Below are 22899 nucleotides of genomic sequence, written 5' to 3'. Positions count from 1 at the left end.
ATATATATATATATATATATATATATATATTTTTTTTTTTTTTTTTTTTTTTTTTTTGCATTCCACCTCTTCCCCAACCTTGTGGAATGGATTTTATTATTTTATTTATTTATTTATTTTGAGATGGAGTCTCACTCTGTCACCCAGGCTGCAGTGCAGTGGCACTATCTGAGCTCACTGCAACCTCCACCTCCCAGGTTCAAGCAAATCTCCTGCCTCAGCCTCCCTAGTAGCTTGAACTGTAGGCTCACACCACCATGCCCAGCTTATTTTTGTATTTTTAGTAGAGACGGGGTTTCAACATGTCGGCCAGGCTGGTCTCGAACTCCTGACCTCAGAGGGTCCACCCGCCTTGGCCTCCCAGAGTGCTGGTATTACAAGCATGAGCCACCTCGCCCAGCCCCCTGGAGTATTTTTATCCTCATCTTACAGTTGAAGAAATTGATGCTCAAAGGGATTCAGCTACTTGCAATGTCACAGAGCTAAGAAGGTGAGACTAAGATTCTGAGAGAGCATAATGGAAATAAAAATGGTGCTATTGAAGGAAGAAAAAAATGTGTTTTGTGATATTTGATAGAATGATGCTCCTGCTCTTACGTGGGCAAGAGATAAGGCCTTCCAGCCATGTGCTTATTCACTCTGTGGCTTTCACAAAGCACAACTTCCAGTATCTCTGTTTGCCACTCTGTACAAGCAGACATAAGTGCCCTTCGCTTATCCGTCTGAAACACCTGAACGTCTGTAAATGAATAGAGAGACATAAGCGGGAGCAACACAGTGGTCCTTCTCATGTCCTTCAAGTGATCTCTTCTTGTCTGTGCCATCCCTGCCCAGGTATGACTTTATCGAGATTCGGGATGGGGATAGTGAATCCGCAGACCTCCTGGGCAAGCACTGTGGGAACATCGCCCCACCCACCATCATCTCCTCGGGCTCCATGCTCTACATCAAGTTCACCTCTGACTACGCCCGGCAGGGGGCAGGCTTCTCTCTGCGCTATGAGATCTTCAAGACAGGTCAGTGTGGTCACACATAGGGGCCGGGAGATGGGCGTCTTCGAGAAGAAGGAGGGACAGCACCCAGTGGGCTGAGGCAGTGGGTAAGGGTGACAGTGTCATCCAGCTTGAACATGGTGAGAGGTTCCAGGGGAACCCAGAGACATCCTGAGAAGAAGAGCCAGCCAGGTAATCTACCAGCGTAAGCGGGCAGGCTACAGAGTTGGTGTGGGGAGGAGAACGCAGAACAGCCCTTGTCTGTGGTATTAGCACCAGACAAATAGAAAAACGTTTCTTGAAAGCATCTGATTTTTGTGTGTTTTTTTTTTTAATCAAAATAATCTTCATGGGAAAAAGCAAAACTCTGATGACTTCCTCACCATTACTTCATGGTCTAATGTTGCCTTTATTTGGAACTACATGGGGCTGAGGACAGAGTCTTTTCATTGTTTAGAGTCTCTAAATATCTTGCCATGACCTCCCAAATGGGGTCACACCATAGCTTTTAAATTAAAATAAGGCTCCTATAAATTCCCCTTGGCAGTCCCGTTCCCCCGTCTCCATTGAACCCCTACTCTCTAAATGACTCCCTGAAATGCAGTCAAAAAGACAGCAGAAAAAGAGGCAGAAGACACTGCACTTGCTTTAAGTTGACTGATTTCTATCAGGTCCCCCTTAGATTATGTTAGGCCCTGAGACTGTGGGCCAGCACTCACTTCCAAAACTGAATACAGTAGACATTTATTCACAAGACCGTACTTCATCAGCTACACTCAAGCTTTCCTGGTGGTATGTCCTCTTCTGTGATGTGTAGAGCCTGTTATTTTGAGGCTGAGGGAAGCATGTCTTCCAGTCCTCCCCACCCGCCGCCCACTCCCCTCCTCAGAGGCTCCCCTTCCATCTATGCGTGTGTCGCCCTTCTCCCTTCAGCAGCCCAAGTTTTACAACTCGTGGATAGAGTCTGGTTCAAGGGGAGGCTGTCAGCCTTGTCATCAAGAGGCCCAAGACCGGCGCCTGTTGAGTTCAGTGTGAGGGGAACTATTCATATATATTTTCGTTTTCACTAAACAGTTCTTGAAAGGAAGTGGTAGCTGCTGAAAGCACTTTTTATATCCACTCTGTCTAAATATTTGTCGATCTGTCTGCCCGAGAACAAGGACGTGGAATCAAATGGAGGGGTGGGGCCAAAGGAACTGTGTCAGGCAAGAGTGGCAGCCCAGGCTGTTGCAGGGCGTGGATCTCAAGAAGGTCTGTCTGCCTTGGGTTTTCATGCTCCTGACTACGATGAGGTCATAGGGGCTGACAATCTGTGTGTCCAGTGGCTCAAGCTGTTGTGAGGCCCCTGAGTAGCTTGATCCATATTCCCCTGAGTCTTGTGCAAATTTCAGATCAATGCCACCAGCACCGGTGGATCATCCTCTGCTGCTGAGCAGTGGGGAGAATAAAAGAGAAAGAAAGAGAACAGGCTGCTTACTGTGTTTGAGTTGGAAAGGCAGGTGTGGCAAACCCTTAGCACATAACAGATATATAGGTGATGTTATTGGATGAATATGTATGTAAATTGAAAAGAAAATGATGATATGAGGCAGAATGAATAAGTGCAAAGTCAAGGTACAATTGGCATGTGATGGTTATGAAAAGAGGGAGAGGAGTGGCTTAGCAATCAAGGTGCTAGTGCTAATGCAATCCCTAGTGCTAATGCTGCCACTCGGCTTCCCTGTGCTGACCATGAAAGGAAAACAGCTCCAGGCAGAATCTTCCAGGATACTGGCCAAGGGAAGTCAAAACAAGGGTGAGCAGAGCGGTGAAAGCTCAGCCTTGGTCTCACACCACCCAACTTAGTATTTCATAAGACATGATGCTACATTCTCCAGAATGCCACAGGAGAAGTCAACGTTCACTCTATCCATCATGCAAATTTGAAAGGAGGATATTAAAAGATAAAATACATAAGAGGGTGTCATAATTCAGTGTTACTGTCTTGAGGACATGCTGAAGCAGGATCTCAAATGAAGTGGCAAGTCTGTGAACCGCCTAGAAACAATGGTGACAGCCAAGGGAGCTAGGTGGCTTCACCTTGGAGAAATGGAGTAGCCTGCTCTAAGTATTGGGGTTGCCTAGTGAAGAGACTGTGAGACACAGCCTTGCCAACAACACCCACACTCCTGGCAATGTGAGAGAGCAAATGAGAGCACAGCAGCCTTCTCAAGGCCACTTGAACCTGTCGTCAGACCCACCTGCTGCTGGAAGAGCAACTCTCCGCATGAAAGTCAATCTTACATATGCCAGATGTGGTGGCTCACACCTGTAATCCCAGCACTTTGGGAGGCTGAGGCAGGCAGATCACCTGAGGTCAGGAGTTTGAGACCAGCCTGGCCAACATGGCAAAACCCCATCTCTGCTAAAAATACAAAAATTAGCCAGGCATGGTGGGATGCACCTGTAATCCCAGCTACTTGGGAGGCTGAGGCAGGGGAATCGCTTGAACCCAGGAGGTAGCGGTTGCAATGAACCGAGATCATGCCATCACACTCTAGCCTGGGTGATAAGAGTGAAACTCAGTTTAAAAAAAAAAAAAGCCTTATAGAAAGCACAGAAATGTGCAAGGGTGCAAAATTCAAAACAGAGAAGTTTAGAAAAATGAGCATTCATGCAGGTGCCATGTCCTATACCCATATTTCCATTGTTGGAGTCAGGAGAGAAAATATACAAAGTTTACATCATCTACAGAACATGAAAGAAATGGGTGGACATGCTGAAGAAATCCAAACAAACGCAGCTATGTTTGCTAGTGGGATTCATACAGAGGAAGAAGCAGGGGAAACTGCAAACACAGATACGCTGCTAATAGCCATACAGAGGTCTCTAGAAACCTTCAGTGGCACAATACCCTGGTGAGGCTCCGCTGCAGGACCCAGTGTGCATGCAGACCAGGGCATGCGGCTGGCATGGAAGGTTCATGTCTGCCCTAAGTGAAGTGGCTTATTAAAGATTCTATATGCTACCAGACTGTCTGCATTTAAAAGGGTAAGCCAGAACAACTCACAAACTTAAAAGTTCCCAAATCAAGATATCCTGAGCAGAACAGAAAAAGGAAAAAAAAAAATTTAACATAAAATGTCACATTGAAAACAAAATCAGTGGAAAGTATGTGTGTGTGTTTGGGTTTTTTCCTGAAGCTCCTTTAACCATAAGTTCAAGATCAGGTTTTCTTTCCTGTTTGCCTGTGACACTTTAGAAACTGAAATTTCTGGGTCATTCACAGAGGTAGAGAAAACCCTGAGTGCCTACTGCCTCTACTTCCTGAATTTAGGAACTGAATTCACCTTCTGTGGGGAAGGCAAACTCAGGTCCAGGTAAATCCATTGTGTTTTAAATATCTTGATACCTGCAGACTCTTCTACTTGCAGAGTTATTGTAAAATTCACAGCAGAAAAACAGAGTGGGCATTTTTCGTAAGCAGAGTCCTTTCGTATGAAATCATTCACCGCAACGCAAATCCCCCAGCTTCTGCGGACAGTCTTAACACTGAGTGGGCTTGAGTATTTGTTGACTTGAGTTCTTCTTTTAACCTTTAAACCTTCTAACACATCTCAGAAAAGGATTTTGGATTAGGCAGATGTCTGCAAGAGCCAGCTTCTGTCTCCTTTTCTGAGATCTCTTCTCGGCATTTGCTATCCAGCTGCTTTTGTAATGCTGCTAACAGTGAGATGGTGCAATTAGAGATGAATGCATGATGTTAAAAGACAGGTTTGATTTTTCTGCATAAAAATAGATAAAACTGGACAAAAGTTTTCCCACCTCCTTCAAAATAAGCCAAAGTACATACCCATTTATAGCCATATATCAGAAATGCTTTTTTTTTTTTTTTTTTTTTGCTTTAAGTACCTAAGGTTGAAATTTTCTTTTCAGTCAGATGCAGGAGCTCAGGACCCGGGAACTATGGATACTTTAGAATTTCACATTCTCCAAGCCTCTCTTAGACTCACTAGATGGCCATCATGGAAGCACTCATGCCCCACCAATGGCAGGGACCAAAGAAAGATTCCACCAGAAAATTCCCCACTCCCAGGGGGTGGAGATGTCCCTTGCCTTCAAAGGGAATGACAATAGAGCAAGCTCTAAGACAGCATGTCAGGAGGCTCTTTTTAGCTCTCAAGCTAGAGGTGAATAGAGAGTTAATTTCCTCCCAACTATGTGTGAGGCTCAGCTGAGTGGCCCACATGAAGAATGCTGCACAGCAGCCATAAACTCTAACCTTTTCAGAATTCTTCTTGGCCCCCTGAAGACCTGCCAGCTGGCTGGGCTTTGCTGAATTGCCTCATCCCGGGCCATTGAGGAGGCCCTCAGGAGTCTGAAGCCCAATCGTAAACAAAGCTGGGGGAGGCGGCCCCAGCTCATCCCTCCAGGACTAGCTGCCCATTGAAAACTCTGGGCCTGCCCTGCTGCTGCCATGCATATGAATGATGGGCTGCAGAGCCTCTGAGAGTGGCTGCTTAGAGCCTCCACAGAACCCATGCAAATGTTAGCCCTTACCCTCATGTGTTCCTAGTTCCTACCCTGTCAAGGCACAGCACAAGGTGGAAAGTAGGAAGTGATGGATGGATAAGTAGGAGATACTGGAATTTTCTGTCTGGTGCTAAAGAAAGTTGCAAGTCCTCCATCCCCACTTATTTGCGTGGCACTTCTTCGAAATCGGACATTTGCCTCTTTTCAGAAAGCTGTCATCAATAAAGAGACTCAAGGAGAGGCCTCCTACAGGAGCTGTGGATAAAGACATTGCTGCAAGCTAAGATCAGTGTACTGACCTTACCTAGTTATATTTCAGTGTGAGCCCCAGAGGACACTTCTGCCAGTAAACACCTAGTTTATCGAGTATTTCTGGGTTTTTTCTTTTTTATGCTTAGAGTGTCTATTATCCTCCTCAAACATCCTGCCTCCTTTTCTAATTTTAAAATCAGAACACAATGAGTGAAATCAATTCTAATTGTCCAGCATTCTCATTCATTGCGTGAACGTGTATGAGCTCGTGCTCCGTGGGTCCATGGGTCTGGGCTGCAGTGCTCCTGGGAGCCATCTGTGGTGCTGCCCCGGCAAATGGTGGCTGGGTTAAAGCACAAGAGCCCTTTTAATATGATTCCACCTACAGGCATTAAGAGATAGGGTGGCTGTAATCCTCTTAGGAGCTCCTGTTCCTGCTTCTGCTGCCATCCAAGCTTGCACCGGGATGCGAATGTGTGCCGAATTTAATCAGGATGCTTCCATGAGCCCCAAGAAAGCAGACACAGGAGCTCAGGAGGAAAACAACGCCATCCACACCACAAAGGAGCCAGAAGCCTTCCAAATGTCAATGCACTGCTGCATTTTTCCAAACTTGTTGCCGGAGCGGCCTTTAACATCCCCAACGGCCTGCTGTGATCCACCAGCTAAAAACGTCGATTGTTAATTGTCCGACCACTACAGAGCAGCTCGTTTTAATATAGTCATGACATGAATGAGACCCAAGCTCCCCTTTGCCCCTCCCCTGAGGCACCTTGGATCTTGGAAGGAGAAGGGGGCACTTGGTTGGCTGTCGGACAATAGGGGCTAGTGTTGAGGTCAGCAATAAATAAGGGGTAACATTGTTTTCCCTGCTGGCAATCAGCAAGCCTTCCTTAAGGATTGAAATAACTTACATTTCTGGAGCGAGCAGCTGAGTAATTGAGAAAGAAGACTCTGTTCCTCTTTTCAAGAGAATTCCCCCTCCCTCTCCTTCTCTCTCTCTGTCTCTCTCTCTCTCTATCTCTCTCTCTCTTTCTCTCTCTCTCTCTCTCTCTCTCTCACACACACACACACACACACACACACACACTTCTTTCTACCCCAACCCCACCCCCCATTCCTCAATTGCTGCTCTCACTCTAATATGCAGAGCAAGCCAGCTGTGCCTCCCTAATTTCTGAGGGCTTGAAACGTGCCTGTGAAGAGTATATTGCTTCAAGGACCACTCCAGAGGCAACAAAAACCTCAAGAGTAGGGGAATTTGGGCCCAAATACTTAAATAACCTATGTGACAGAGGCGGCTAGGAAAGATGTCTTCTTCTTAGTGCTACAGTTCTCTTTTACATACAGGCTCTGAAGATTGCTCAAAAAACTTCACAAGCCCCAACGGAACCATTGAATCCCCTGGGTTTCCTGACAAGTATCCACACAACGTGGACTGCACCTTTACCATCCTGGCCAAACCCAAGATGGAGATCATCCTGCAGTTCCTGCTCTTTGACCTGGAGCATGACCCTTTGCAGGTGGGAGAGGGGGACTGCAAGTATGACTGGCTGGACATCTGGGATGGCGTTCCACATGGTGAGTGATGTCATGAGGCATTCCTCAGTAGCTTGGCCTTTGCCTGTTAATTGCTTTAGTGATGATAAAGAGGAAGGACAAAGACTTCAAAGCTCCTCTGAGTTCTTACATGACCCATAATGACTTTCTCTTCTCCTTCACCAAGGATAGCTTGAGAGAAATCACATGAAGGCAGTCTACTTTCTTGGAAATATTTCTTTAGAAAAGGATAGGAAACTAAATAGCTACTTGGAAAGGATGAGAAAACTTATAGATAGTGTTCGTTTCTACTCCAAGATGTCAGGCTAGAAAGCTGCTCAGTGGCTAACCCTTACGACCAAACAGAAAGACTCCAGAGCCAGAGTGGCTGGGCTCTGCTATTCACCAGCTGTGCAACCTTGGACAAGTTACTTATCTTATCTATATCTTACCTGTATATAAAGTTAGCTGCTATCATCATCATTATTACTACCATAATTTTAAAATTATCATTAACATAGTCATAAATATTGAAAAGGTACATTGCCCAAGGCCAAGAGCAACCAGTCCTTCTCAGATGAAGACCAACATAGATCTTGGGTCTAATCAGTATTGGAGAGTAATAAACCTTTCACTTTTGTAGTCATTTTAAGTATTTTCCAACATAAAGGAGACCTGATGTCTAACCGAGAAGAGCAATTTCATTTCCTGGTTAAAGCACAAGACTGAGTCAGAAAACTTGGGTTGGAGGCCCAGCTCTGCTGTTTCCTAGCAGTATGAATAAGGAAATCTCATGAGCTCTTCAAACTTCAGTTACTTCCTCCATAGAACAGACATTGTCATGATACCTTTCCAGCTCATCTTCCAGGGCACTGAGAACAGAACGAAGCCAGTGAAGGGGGCCTGTACCTTTTTAATTAAAAAATGAAAGTGCTTTTTAATGTGCAAGAAAAATATTAGCCATTATTCTTAAAACCTATCTTTGGTTTTTATGGCAAGGTGTACAAAGCGATGGTCCACTGAATAACACACAATGATGGGAAGGGAAATTAGAGTGAAAACCAAGTTTGACATTTTCATTTTCACTGACTTCTCTTTGTCTTGAATGTCCAGTTGGCCCCCTGATTGGCAAGTACTGTGGGGCCAAAATACCCTCTGAACTTCGTTCATCGACGGGGATCCTCTCCCTGACCTTTCACACGGACATGGCAGTGGCCAGGGATGGCTTCTCTGCACGTTACTACCTGGTCCATCAGGAGCCACTAGAGAGTGAGTTGGCCGGTTGGGAACCTCTGTTCTGTCCTTCCATCAGGGCTGTGAGGGTGCACAGGTGAAGAGAGGCTGACCTCTATGAGAGAGGAGATGGGAACTTTACGGAGTTTATGGTGGCATCCGAGTATAGAGGCGCACACGTCCTCTTGCCAGGAAGAGGTTGATGAGAAAAGAACACATGTCAATCTGGGTGCTTATTTCTTTAAAATATATGTGTATGTGTGTTTGTATGTGTGCCAAGAATTAGTTACTTTTAAGGAAAGTCATGGGACCATGAAAGAGAGGTTAGTTAGGATGATCTATACAGGGTCCCTCCTGTGCTAGCTTTTTTTCAGTCTGTGGCCATTTTTTCCCTCTCAAAATCCCAGGGGGCACTGTCACAAAACTGAACCATTTTTTTACATTAACCACCTCTGGGGCTGGGTAATGTTTTCCTGGCATGATTGGTACAACCGCTTGGACCTGGACTTCACACTTCCACCAAAGATAGTTTGTGGAGCTGCTGCTATGTGCCAGCCACTAAGCAAGGAATTAAAAACTGTCACTCGGATTGCAGCTGCTGTGGGACTTGCAGTCTAAGTCATCAATCCCTCAGCACTGAGTAACATCTTCAAATCAGTGGCTCTTGGACATGTGTTTCAAATGTGCTGCCATTTCTACTTAGAAACCCAAACGATAACTTTTTTTTTTTTTTTTTTAAACGAAATCTCTCTCTGTCGCCCAGGCTGGAGTGCAGTGGTATGAACTCAGCTCACTGCAACCTCTACCTCCCAGGTTTAAGCAATTCTTGTGTTTCAGTCTCCTGAGTAGCTGGAACTATAGGCATGCACCACCATGCTTGGCTAACTTTTGTATTTTTAGCAGAGGTGGGGTTTCGCCATGTTGGGCAAGCTGGTCTCAAACTCCTGGACTCAAATGATCTGCCTGCCTCAGCCTCCTCAGATCCTGGGGTGTGAGCCACCATGCCCAGCCCCAAATGATAACTTTAAAGACTAAAGAAGCAGTTTTAAAAATGATTTGAGCTGTGGAAATCCTGCCCTGATTACAGACAATTCACCGTATATATAACTACAGACACAACAGCCTGGCCTGCAGGAAGGTTGCTGAGTTTTGCGTTTGCATTTTCATCAGAGAGCTTCCGAAGATTGAGTGACAAAGAAACAGCATGGCAAATTGCACCAGGTCCTGTGGATGGCTAGTGCAGTCACAGAGTAATGAATAGATTGATAGCTGGCTGAGAGAGGTGGCTCACACATGTAATCCCAGCACTTTGGGAGGCTCAGGCGGACAGATCACCTGAGGTCAGGAGTTCGAGACCAGCCTGACCAACATGGTGAAACTCCATCTCTACTAAAAATGCAAAAATTAACCAGGCATAGTGGTGGGTGCCTATAATCTCAGCTACTCGGGAGGCTGAGGCAGGAGAATCACTTGAACCCAGGAGGTGAAGGTTGCAGTGAGCCGAGATCATGCCATTGCACTGCAGCCTGGGCAACAGAGCAAAACTCTATCTCAAAAAAAAAAAAAAAAAAAAGAATAGGTTGATACCTGATAAGGATTGCTGGCCCATCTTAGACACATGGACACACACATATTCATCAGTGCTCATGGCATTCATGGAAGGACAGCAATGCAGCTGACAGCACAAGGCCAGAGTAAGTGACTTCTGGGTCTATTTGTCCAGACAGGTGGTGCAGGGGAATAGAGAGTGACATACATGTGCTCATGGAGAGCTCTCCCAAAGACAGGTATTTATGCCTTGTAATGTCTGTCTTCTGTGCCAGAACTCACAAGACAGTTGAGTGAAAAAAGAAGCCAAAGTGCCTCCTGGGTGTTTATTAATAAAGCAGGCTTCCCACGATGTGTCAGCTCACCCAGATCGCCACGAGTCTATCTCACATTTACCTGTATTGCAGTAATGGTGCATCTGGCATCTGTAGCCTGCAGCAGTAACAGTTCTTGTGCTTTAGATTGTGTTTTTAATTTGTGTGAAGATTCTCTTATTCTTAGCCTGATTTCTTTTAGGTCCAATTTAGTTACTTTCAGACCCAGAGGGGTTGTCAAGCTCTGTGACTTGGTGTAGTTGTTTTTAAAATGTGAGCATATAATTAGGGTCTGTTAAATAAGGAAGTGCCTGCAAGGACTTGTCCCTAGAAAGGAGGCAGCATCTGGGGGAATCCCAGGATATTGGGTTGGAAGGCCTAACTCTGCATTTGACCATCTCCTTTCCCCAGACTTTCAGTGCAATGTCCCTCTGGGCATGGAATCTGGCCGGATTGCTAATGAACAGATCAGTGCCTCATCTACCTACTCTGATGGGAGGTGGACCCCTCAACAAAGCCGGCTCCATGGTAATGACAATGGCTGGACCCCCAACTTGGATTCCAACAAGGAGTATCTCCAGGTACTTGAGCAGATACCAGAGAATGTGCAGAGTGTGTATGTACTGCTGGGGCAGGAGGTAGCTCCTCAAATACAGTGGACAGAGGACACAGAGAAAATAAACACAGCATACTTGAGAACTCCATTCATTCATTCATTCATTCATTCAAACAGATGTGTATGCCAAATGCCAAGCACTGGGTTACATGCTGGCACTGATGAGAGGGAGCCTGCCCCTGCCCTTGTAGAGATTACTGGGCCTGGGAGAAATTGTTTGGCCAGGATGCTGTTTGCCCTATCACTATAGATATCCAAAGAACGTTTTATAAGCAGTTCAGAGCATCCTCATTATTGGCACAGGGAGGTATCAGAGACATGGGGGGCATTCTCCTAAGGGCAGGTTTGTTGAGGTGCTAGCTGCGCATGACAGCTTCTCATGATCTTTGCTATTTGGAGAGAGCCCTGCCAGGAAGGTTTTACACAGAGCTATCAGGAGAACACATGGAAAAATGTCACTACCAGGAACAGAACTCAAGGCGCCCAGATGCTCAGCAGCATCTCTTTAGACCACTGTTTGCTTTATTCTGAATAAAATTCGCAGCTCATGTTGAATAATCTTCCCGTACTGCACACTGCTCCAATTCTCATCCCCTGGGAAGAAGTAAACAGGGGGAAGCAAGCTACTAGTTCCACACTAGAGCAGTGACTGCTTTTATGACACACGTAAGACAGCCTTGTGACCCACTGACAAGCCTGTCCTAGCTCTGATGTGACATGGTGACCTCTGCTCTACGAAGGATGTTACAAAGCAGACAACAGGAAAGGGAGAGAGACCACTTAGAAACTCCAGAGAGTCCACAAAGGTTCCAACAGCAAGCCCTTGGGGCCATTTGTCACTGTCTCTCCTCAGTGCCTCTCCAAAAATCTGTCTCCTCTCGGCCTGCAAAGCTTCCAGAAAGTTCTTTATAATTGGCTTCCCATATCTTTGACCTTAATCATATACTTTCTCCTGTTGCCATCCACCTGTTCTCATACATGTAGACAGCCCTGTGTACTTACTTGAATGTTTAGTAATGCTGAGCACATTGTAGGTCACCAATAAGTGCTTACAGAATTGAATTTAGCCAGTGTGTGCTAGCTACATTTTGGTCACATAGAGATTGCCATTAAGAAACACCATGGCCAGCAAAGGAATGACATCCAGCAATTTCCAAATGGGTTTGGCATTGTGGGAGGGGAAGTAGCTTAAAATGTTGGCCATCCTTCTCATAGAGGAAAAGGTCAGGCCTTGGTGCATAAGCCTAATTGCTTGGGCAGACTCTACATGCCCTTTGACCCCTTCGTGACCTGAGCAACTAAATACACAATGGAGTGAGGGAGTGTGGGGAGGGGGTGCCGCTGTGAGTATGACTTTTGCAACTAGGGCATTATAAGTGAATTGGATTGAATTGGACAGGAGTGGAGGGGAGTAGATTCAGCCTTGTTTCTTTAGAGCAACATCTGCTTCCACTTCCCAAGACAGGCCATCGTTTAGTAAGAAGGGATTATAGTTCTAGATGTTCAATGGCTAAGAAAAACTGAGTACTGTCAATTCATATTTGCAAAAGAGAGGTCAAAGACAACCTAACTTTTCAAGGAGTCTGATTTAGTGTCAAGATAATTCGAGTTTAATTGTCCAGTGGAATTGCAAACTGATGCTAATTACAAGTACATCTCAGTGAATCACAGATACAGGTTGGGAGTAAAGTCTAATGATGGTGTCCTTTAGGAAAAAAACAAGACACTACCCTGTGTTGGGAATGGTGGTCTCTTACTCCTGCCCTCTCTTCCCCAGGTGGACTTGCGCTTTTTAACCATGCTCACGGCCATTGCAACACAGGGAGCAATTTCCAGGGAAACAAAGAACGGCTACTATGTCAAATCCTACAAGCTGGAAGTCAGCACTAATGGTGAGGACTGGATGGTGTACCGGCATGGCAAAAACCACAAGGTAAATCCATGATCCTACCTTAAAGGCACATTGAACCAGGGCTGTAGGGATGGGATCAGGAGAGCTTTAAAGCAACCCCCTAAAGGAGAGAAGGGCTTGTGTAGTGAGGCTCAGATAATTGATGGAAGCAAGGGTCGCGCTGGCCCTGAAAATCTTCTCTCTTAGGCTAAAGCGATTGAAAGACACCATTTCTCTGACAGCCTGGTTGCTGTTGCATCTTGCACAGCAGAGAGAGAGAGAGCTTGCAGAGTGTTCTCTGACTTCAAATGAAGGAGAAAATGCATCCCCAGTTCGCTTCTTCCCACACAGTATTCACTGAACATTTATGGCCTGAGTCCCTTCCACATGCTGGGTTAACAATCACAAAACCACATGATACTACAGTTCAGGAGTTACCGAGCTCTGGAAATGAAAGGGCACAAATCCTGAGAGGGAATCACAATGTCCCGGAGAAGAAAGAGGACAAAAAATAATGAGAAATTCAGTTTGTTGGGGATGGGCTCTGAAATGGCAATCATGCTTAGCGGCGAGGCATTGAATTCTCTTTGCTGGTGCCTCCCATGTCTGCAGCGCCTGGAGGTGTGGTCTGTGTGGGTGATGCAGGGCTTTTGTTGTATACATATGGATGAATGTCTGGCACTCCACTTTCTTAAGACACATGACATTCTGGGTCTGCAGCTGGCACGGGTGATGTGCTGGCTATATGTGTATATACACAGCACACTCAGCACATGGGGGCTTATTGCAAACAGCCAGGGCCTTGTGAGAGTGGGATTGGGATGTCTGTGATGGGAGCACAGGGCATGGCGCCCCCTGCAGAGCAGGAGCTGCTGCAGAGGTCTGGAAGGAGAGTGTGATGTCCAGGGGATGCCCAGAGGCTGATTCTCCTTCCCTAAAAGGGAGGTGGGGAGGGGGGAAGAGGGTCTCGCCTGTAGCTTTACAGTTCCACCAGGCCCTGGTCTGCCAGGGTGTGATTTATCAAAATGGGGCACATGTGGCCAAGTCTGGGGAGGCCAAAGATCTTTTCCATAGGGAATCTTCCTTGGCTTCTGTCACTGCCCCAAGGCAGCTTGCTCTGGCTGGTGCAGCTGGAAACCTTAGACCCAGAAAATCCTGAACTATAATGTTGACAGTTTTGCTTGGGAAAAGAGGAAAGGAGTAGATTTTTTTTTTAATTGAAATCGCCATAGTAACGGGGTACCACTCATCTGAAAACCATGGCTTCTGGATATTACCAGGTATCTCACTCGCATGCACACAACTGCCCAATTTCCCCGATAAAGAAAGTGAGGTACTTAGCAAGTAAAAGGTGTGCTGGGCCAGGTCTGGTTTCTCACTGACTTCGTTTCAGGAAGACTTGCCAAGCGTCAGTTGGGAATGGCCAGCCTGAATTGGCACTGGGTGCCAGGAGCTTGGGGGCTGAAACTTGGTTCCACCCCACCCTTTTCATTTATAAACTGATCTCGGAAGCTCCGCTAGAAGATGAGGGCCAGAAGCCAGGCAGGGGTGGTCCCTGGGGAGAGGAGCAAGGCTCACCTGATTGTCTCCCTGTCCAGGAGTAATGACTAAGCAGCCAGGCCGGAGGGATACTGTAGCATAAGCTGTTTTAAAAGCATGCAGATGGACCAGGATGCTATTTAAAACATCATTTGTAGGAAATCTGCTTTTGGAAAGACCTTAGCACTGCACATTTTCATAGAATGCTGTCCTCCCTGGCTTTATCCCTGGTATTCATTCTTCAGGGAAGATATTCCTGAAAATTGAATTTAGCTTTGTGGTCTTCAGAATTATTTTTCTCAGCTTTTTCATAGTGGACATATTCTCTCTCTTTTGCCTCCTCTTTCCCCACTTGGCTAGATTTCTTTCCCCAAGAGCCAAGGGGTAACTTGAGAGGTTTTTTGTTTTTGTTTTTGTTTTACTGAATTAGTCCTGCCCAAATAAACGGAGTTGGGACAGAGGAAAAGCCCTTTCTCTTCCCCATTAGAAATTCATCCTCTGTGTACTTAGAAGGAGGCAGGAAAATGGAGAGCCTGCCAATTAGGCATTGCCCCACTCTCCCAGCTCCCTCGCCCCACTGCGGGTGTGGTGGATGACCAGGGGGCTTTCCCTGTCTCTCCTGCAAGGATGGTCTCAGCTGCCCCTTCATTAGCAATCTTTCACTCAGGTATCTGTATTTAATGTGCAGATTCCGCCCCATTCACGGTGCGTCAGTGCAGCTCTCTGGGCTGTTGAGGTTGAAATAGTTGAGTGAACCGTGCCAAATAGATTTGTCAAGTCTGCCGCAGTTTGATTTGATGGCATGGGGGGAGGCAAGGGGTGGGGAGAGGACTCAGGGGCAGCGGAGGAAGAGGCTTCATCCACGCCGAGTGCCACCACTGAGTTTCTTTGTAGCCGCTGGATGGTGGGCACTGTGCCAAGCTAACTGGTGCTAAGTGGTGGGCTTGAAAGTGAAATTCAGACAACAGGACTTAGCAGAAAAGCAAAGCAGAGATGAAGGCAGCCGCCTGCTCTGCTGTGCAGTGCGGAGGGAAGGTTTGCAAATGCCTTTCCAGTGTGCAGGGAGGAAAGAAGGGATTGTGACATTTGGGACAGAAATGTGGGAACTCGATTTCAACTCCCTGGTCACTGTCAACACCAATGCAGCACGTCAAAGACCGGAGAATTTGGGAAGTCCGAGAAAAACAAGATTAATGAGTGTTCAAGGTAGTGGGGGAAGGCTGCACTATGTCTTTGCAAAACACTGTTTACAACACGGACCCTCGCTGGGCTGTGGCAAGGCTTAGGCCTCTGAAAGAATGCCAGGGAGAGAGGAAGACTAAGGAACTCTTTTCCAGCCTCCCCTAGTCAGGGAGCAGCCTTTCCTTGGTCTCTTCCCATGTAACAGGTTATCATGTGACCTCTGAGAAAGTGGCCGGTCACACTGTTGCTGGGGTGTTGCAAGTCTCCTTCTGGCAACGTGCAACCTGGTTACACAGGCCACATGCACAGCACATCCCAAATTTTTATCCAATTCCATAAATATGGAACCTATGATTCTCACATAGGGTGGGCCTGCCTTATGTATATTTATGGCATAACCACAAGGCAGAGAGCTCATCTGCCTGATGGAACCCATATCCAACCCACGTGCTCCCTTAGATTATACAAATTGCTTTGCATACATTTCTTCAGAAACCACAAGCAGAAACTACTGCTTTTGGTTTCCCCAGCTATGTTAGTAACACTGCAGATGTAGACACGACATTGTTAATACAACAGTAGAAAGTTCATGTATGTGTACATAATTACAGGCACAATTATGTACATACATATCAAGAGGGGCACATGGAGAGCGATGGCAAGAGCTCAGAAGCACAGGGTCGTGGTCACGGTCCCGCTCTCCTGAGATGTTGGTTCCATGAGTCAGAACTGGGGGATAGGCTGTGCCTGAGGAATGGAACCACAGCTGGTGACAGGACAGGGGAGAGAGAATATTGCCCTTATTTGTCTAGGCAAAAGCCCTTATCTTCAGTTCCCCCTCATTTGGTACACACTGGCATCTCCCTTGTTGACCTAGCTCTGGTACTTAGTCCCAGTGTTTCTGGGCTATTCTGATGTATTTGGGAGAAATAGGGGCTAAAAGAGAAAGTCTGCGGGGCTCCAAATACGTGCAATTGGCCAGACTGAGGCTGGATGGGTGAAGATAGAGATGAGGTAAGACTTGGGTCCAAGAGTTTTCAGAATTACCCCGTAAGGAGTGGAAGGAATGCAATGAGCTCATCACATTAATGTAAGGATGACCTCCAAGGGACTCAGAAAATCCTCAGGCACCAGCTTAGTCACTAGAGAGTTTCACAGTGTTTCACAACTGTGGAATTGGAGCTCTGAGACACTAAGTGCCTTGCGGCAGGGACTGGAAAGCTGTGGAGCCTCCGTGGACGGCGCCTGGTCACCGGACCTGGATATCTAGGCTGGTGCTCTCCACGATCTGACTTAGGCCTTACTCTTCACCTTCCATCCAGAGGGAAATTGGCTTCCTAAATGTTCAGTCTAAGGGCTGAGAGGTGCCCATTGTTCTGGAGAGCCTCTCCTCCAGTGAAGTTCTGCATGTAGGATGAGCTCGTACATGGCTTAACCCACTAGGCTCATTGTTGTGGAGCTGGGCTCCACCACAGAATCATGAGGATGGAGAGTTGAAAGGAGTTGTCATTTGTTTGATTTGGCCACATCCCTTCAAAACAAACAAACACTCCACTTCAAAAATCCCCTGTCCTGTATTTATTTTCTAAATTAAAACAAATCATTTTTAAATCAGAGACTTGGGAAGAGAGAGAGAGTGGCGTCAGAAAACCAAACCCCCAAATCAGTTGGCTAACAGCTAGAAGCATGTGACGTCTATTTTCAGATCTTCTTAAAACAGGGCACTGCATGACCTTGGAAATGTCTCTTAGTGGCTCCACGCCTCAGTGTTTCTACCCAGTCCAAATGGAATGGCGCAGCAGCTGCTATCGGCAATGAACCTTGAGCTCTGTAGATGGAAGGCTCTCCGCGGATATAATTAATGTAGTAGACCCACAAAGCTATTCTTGAGCAGAAGCAAGTTATCAATTTAAAAAGTAAGAAGGCCCCATGGGATATTTATGGGCCTCTTTTAAAATCATAGGCCTGGAATGGACCACGATAAGTCATCCAGACCTCTCCCTGCATCTGATGGAGCCTGCGTGGAGCTGCCTCAGATAAATGTTATCTTTCCTAGCCCCATTGTTCTGTTAGGGGTGCAGTTATGGCTCCACTTGATCAGCTGAATTTTCAAAAAATAAATTTTTTTTAAACCTCCTGGCAGATGCTGAGCTTCCCCTTATTCCTTTTGTGGTAGTAATTTTGTTTGTTGTATGTGAGCTTAGGACAGTGCCTCCCACTGTAATGGACACCAGCCTTCAGAAGTCACGGATAGAACGGCATCATCAAACCACGGTTGTGTGTGCTCTGAGGGGGGCTGATACCCCTTCCAAGTTCAAGTCCCTCAGTGTATCTGACCCCCTCAATTATAACTGAGAAGAATCCAGTGCCCTAGGTAATTAAGTTTGTCCTTTATCCATTTGCCATGGGATGAGCTCAGACCTTTCGCCTCTCCACTTAGGAAGCTCCAGGGAAAATTTCATTATACAGAAGCTTGAACCTTTTCTCTATCAGGCTCCTGCGGCCAGCATCACCCAGCTCCCGTGGGTGCTGAACTGTCTCCAGGAGCTAAGGCGCGCCTCCCTGGCGCTGATAGCCTTGATGTTAAACTCCCAGGCCCCCGATGTGCACAGAGGCCAGTGATAAGGAGCACACGGAGGGGGTGTGGAAGGACGCCGTGATTTTGCTTGGGCTGAGGAATCACATTCCTTGCCCCAACCCCAACTAATGTAGATGAGCACTGGAGTGAAGGCCTCACCTGGTAGATTGTCCTGCTCTCTGATGTCACCTTGTCCCTGCTCGGTGGTTTGCAGAGCCTCCACTGGAAAAGGCAAGCAGATGGCAGAGGCCTTTGGATCCTCACTCTCGGTTCCCTCAATCTGCCCACCTGGGAGTTAAAGGTGCCTCCTTAAAAAAAAATCCAAACATCTGTGTTAGGAGGTTTCCAGGGGTGGAGGGTTCACCCTGCCCAGCTAGAATGTCCTAGAAAGTCCTAGTGTCTCCTTCCATCTTCCTAGGACATTGGCCATTCCCCCACAAGCCTGCTCATTGCTCTGATCCCGTGCTCTTCCCCCACACCCCGCTTTTCTCCAGCCCATCCCTGCACTGCCCTCCTCCCCGCTCCTCCCTGATACGTTCCTGTCTCAAATCCTGAAACCCTAATCCTGTTAGTATGCTGTGTTCCAGGGCTCAGCGTCTCGATGGGGTAACATAATCCTGCAGTAAATCTAGCGGCCCCGCAGGCCCACACAGATGGGGATGCACACATCCCCCGCCCCCCAGAATGCAGCCGCCCCTGTGCCTCTAGCTCCTCCTTCCTGTAGGAAAGCTGCCTGATGACAAAAACTGCCCGAAAGTGAAGGAGGATGAGAGCAGACGTCATCAGAGTCCAAAATGTGCATTTGGTTGTTAGAGAGCTTCTTTGTCTACCGGCATTCCTAGCTTCTCTTAATCTCTCTCGCTCTCATACACACACATAATGTGTGTGTATACATTTTACATATATATATATATATATATATATATATATATACATATATAATATATATATATATACATATATATAATATATATATGTGTGTGTGTGTGTGTGTGTGTGTGTGTGTATATATATATATATATATATAAAATGTATACACACACACATGCCTCTGACTCTATATCTGGCTAAGTTCCCACATCCACTAGAATGAAAGAAGCTTTAAAACGCATTTTTTAAATTGTCTTTAAAGGAGAGTTTTAAAGGAGAAAGATCAGGACCATGATTCACAAACAACAAGCAAAGCCCCTTGCCTTTATACCATTGCCTCCCCAGTGCAACAGTTCCCTCCCCTCACTTGCCTGTTTGGTGCAACAAATTAATTAAACAGGATGGCATTCATTGATTAGCAATTTATTTTTGTGTGTAGACCCAATGGTAGGTTTTAGAGCAGATGCAAGGGAAGTGGGTGGGAGGGGGACAGGCACAGATCTGCAGTCAGGGTGAGTGGATGAGTCAGCGCATTTGTTTCTGAGACTAGTTTTTAAAACATGCTTCTGGTTTCCCCTAGCCTCTGCCCTGCGTTCCTGCCACTTTTCTCTTCTGCCTGATTTGTTTTCCTCCTCCTTGAGTGTCTGTGCCAAGTAAATTGAAAGGGAGAACTTTGGAGGCAATGAAACATTTATTAGTGGAGAGAAATATTTATTTTAAAAAAGAAGAAGAACATCTCGTCTACAATGTCTTCCTCAGGGCTCCAGCACTGTGCTGTCTTTGAAAAACTTCCCTGCTTTCTTTGCAGTCCCTGGAGCTAGCTGACTTCAGATATTTACAGCAAAATAGGAGTAAACAGTAGGTCACACCATAGGTAATGAAGAGATGGGAGTGTGCTGGCTGCATGCTGAAGCACTCCTCAGATGAGAGGCGGCGCACGTAAGGAGAGGCTGCGTTTGCCTGCCAAAGGGCCCACCACACTGGGGAAGGGAGAAACAGCCAGCTGTGTCTCTCCTCCAGCGAGCTCAAAGACTCGGACAGAATCTTCCTCTTAGACCCCAGAGGGAGGCATGATGACAGGTAGCATCTACACTGTCCTGGGCACTTGGGTATTGATAGCAAAGATTAATGGTACATAGGAAAAGGCTTCAGGCTGGGCAGAAAATCCCTCTACCTGGAGGTCTAGAGGTAAGCAGGCCACAAAGCTCGCTCTCCTCAGCTATGCCAGTCACTGAGTGTTCTTCAAAGATAACTAAGGAGGGGTCAGCAAAGAAGAGGTGACTGGAGCTAGAAATGGGGTGAAAAGAGAAAAGATGGCCTCAGAAACCGTCAGTGATATGTTCTGGCTAGATGTTTCTTACTAGATTTTACATTATATATATATATATATATATATATATATATATATATATATGAATGACATTGAATTATGGTGTCCATGCCATGTGGACTCACAGGCATGGTCAAAATGCACGGATTTTCTTTTCCTGGGGATGTAGATAACAATCAAACTGGGATGTTGGATAGCAGCCGATTTAATTGGCAGGTCCCCCATTCCCTAGAGGTGCCAATTAGAAAATCCAGGAAACGCTGATGGTTTTCAGGTTCTGTGCTACTGAAAAGAAACCAGAGGTCTCAAGAATCAATTGAAAAATGCTGGATTATATTCAGAATTCAGAGCGGCACCACATGGATGATCCAGACCACTCTGTGCCCTGAATTGCCTTTCAAACTTGGTTTGCAGAGACGCACTTGAAGAAATCTTTATGTTCAACATAGCTTCTTTTTAAAGACGCACACACACGTATTTTTAATAATTACAACATAATCCACACTATCATTAGAAAGCTGGGGTCACCTTGATCATACTTGTGATTTTCTTTTGGGTAGTAAACAACCACAGTAAGATTGTTCTTTTAAAATTAATAAAAAATGGGCCAGGTGTTATGGCTCACACCTGTAATCCCAGCACTTTGGGAGGCCAAGGCAGGTGGATCACTTGATTTCAAGAGTTTGAGACCAGCCTGGCCAACATGAGAAAACCTTGTCTCTGCTAAAAATACAAAAATTAGCCAGGCATGGTGGCACGTGCCTGTAATCTCAGCGATTCGGCAGGCTGAGACAGGAGAATTGCTTGAACCTGGGAGGCGGAGGTTGCAGTGAGCCAAGATTGTGTCACTGCACTTCAGCCTGAGCAACAGAGCAAGACTCCATCTTAAAAATTAATTAATTAAAATAAATTTAAAATGTATGTCCTCTGTGACATCCAGCTTCTAAAGCAGATGTTAACATTCGATCATTCTGTTTGATATTTGCCTATCTTAGTATAACATACAAGGCAACCCACTGATTTTTCTCAGCATTGTGGATACCTCACTGCAAAGTTATGGTCAGAAAGTTGTTGACCTCAAGGTGAGACTTGGGAGTAGTCGTGGCTTTTAGAACTTGAACTCTCCCACCTCTGCAAAGACCCATTTGTTACTTGTGACAAATACTTGTTACTTGACTTCCACACTCATATCTGTCCTGGGTGCTGTGCAGGCTTTGGAGGGAGGGCCGGTAAACATAAGTGTCTATCTGCAAGCCTTTTATCGACTTTATTTTTCTGAAGGAGAAACCAAGGTATCTAAGGTTTATTGATTTGCCTGTAGTGATTCAGTGAGTCGTCAGGGGATAGGGAATAAAACCAGCTTCCTGGCGTCATTTCCCATGCACACAACCCCTTACCTTGCAATGCCTAGACTGGAAGCCAAGAAGCCATCTCAGAGAATTTGATCAGAAAACATATGAAGGGTGATTCTAAAACCACAGAAGCATTGAGAAAGTCATAAAGATGTATAATATATGATAGCATTTACTAGCTATAAATAGGGGAGAGGCAGGGAGAAAAATAGAGACCTTGTAAACCCATTGGGTCAGGATAAATAGAAACTGCTTAATATTTCATTAAAAATGGATTTTCATAAATTGCACTTTGATATCTTTGGGCGAAAGACAATATGTAAGGACTAAGGCGTTGTTATTCATTGCTCTTTGTTATTAATAATTTGAACTGTTATTGAACCAACACATCAACAAGGTATACTCGCCCTGTGAATAGAGCACTCCCCGTGTGTTCTGGGCACTATTCAAAGTGTGGAAACAATCCACAGCAATCATCTGCAAAGGCACTTAGGCTGTAAGGGACAACAGGGAACTAACACGCCCTGTTGCAAAGTGGACACTGTGAGAGCAGCTCAAACCACAAAAACTTGTGTGAAGGAAGGTTTAGAAGCAGGGGGCCAGAGAGAACCTTACAAATTAACTCATGCAATCCCCTCATTTAACAGAGGAGGAAATTGGGGCCCAAGGGAGGCGGAGATATTTGCCCACGCTTATGAGCTAATTAGCGGCAGAGCTCGGCTCCTGGCTTCTGATTCAGTAGTGGGTTTTGTTTTTTTCTGCGTTGTTTTCCCTACTATACCACACTCAGAGTGAGAGGTGTGTTAAAAGTCAAATGAGATGGCATTCCTTCACCGTCCAGAGAACAGAGGGCGGATATGAACACAAAGTCAAGAGCAGACAAGCAAACAGTTGAGGAATTAGGCTTGGAAACAGGAAGGGTCATTTGAAGCTAAGCTGAAAAGATCCTTCATTTGATTTAAGGATGGGACAAGAGTGGGCAAAATGAAAGGGCTGAGTGAAGTTCAATGGGAGCAGTCAGGTAGATGGCCTAAGGGACACAAACCATGTGCTTGCCTCCCTTCCTGACTGATGCTACTACAGGCAGAGATTAAGGGGTTCACCCAGAGCCTAAGACCATGCATATCCCGGGGAGGACTGACCCCATCCCC

The 22899-nt window shown here is 46.0% G+C and overlaps 1 protein-coding gene across 3 annotated transcripts in view; it reads left to right on the top strand.

Annotated features, from left to right (window-relative positions):
- The window catches only part of NRP2 (neuropilin 2), a 117190-nt gene that overhangs the window by 33967 nt on the left and 60324 nt on the right, over positions 1-22899 (top strand). For all 3 annotated transcript variants that reach the window (XM_010336410.3, XM_074399190.1, XM_074399191.1), the window contains 5 exons: positions 835-1016; positions 7107-7337; positions 8409-8564; positions 10802-10971; positions 12784-12939. In XM_010336410.3, the coding sequence (XP_010334712.2) occupies positions 835-1016; positions 7107-7337; positions 8409-8564; positions 10802-10971; positions 12784-12939 (895 nt within the window). The remainder of the gene's footprint in view (positions 1-834; positions 1017-7106; positions 7338-8408; positions 8565-10801; positions 10972-12783; positions 12940-22899) is intronic.

Source organism: Saimiri boliviensis, chromosome 5 (genome assembly GCF_048565385.1).
Source record: "Saimiri boliviensis isolate mSaiBol1 chromosome 5, mSaiBol1.pri, whole genome shotgun sequence".
NCBI lineage: Eukaryota > Metazoa > Chordata > Mammalia > Primates > Cebidae > Saimiri > Saimiri boliviensis.
Note: the sequence above shows the minus strand (reverse complement) of the source record. Positions and strands in the feature narration are given on the sequence as shown.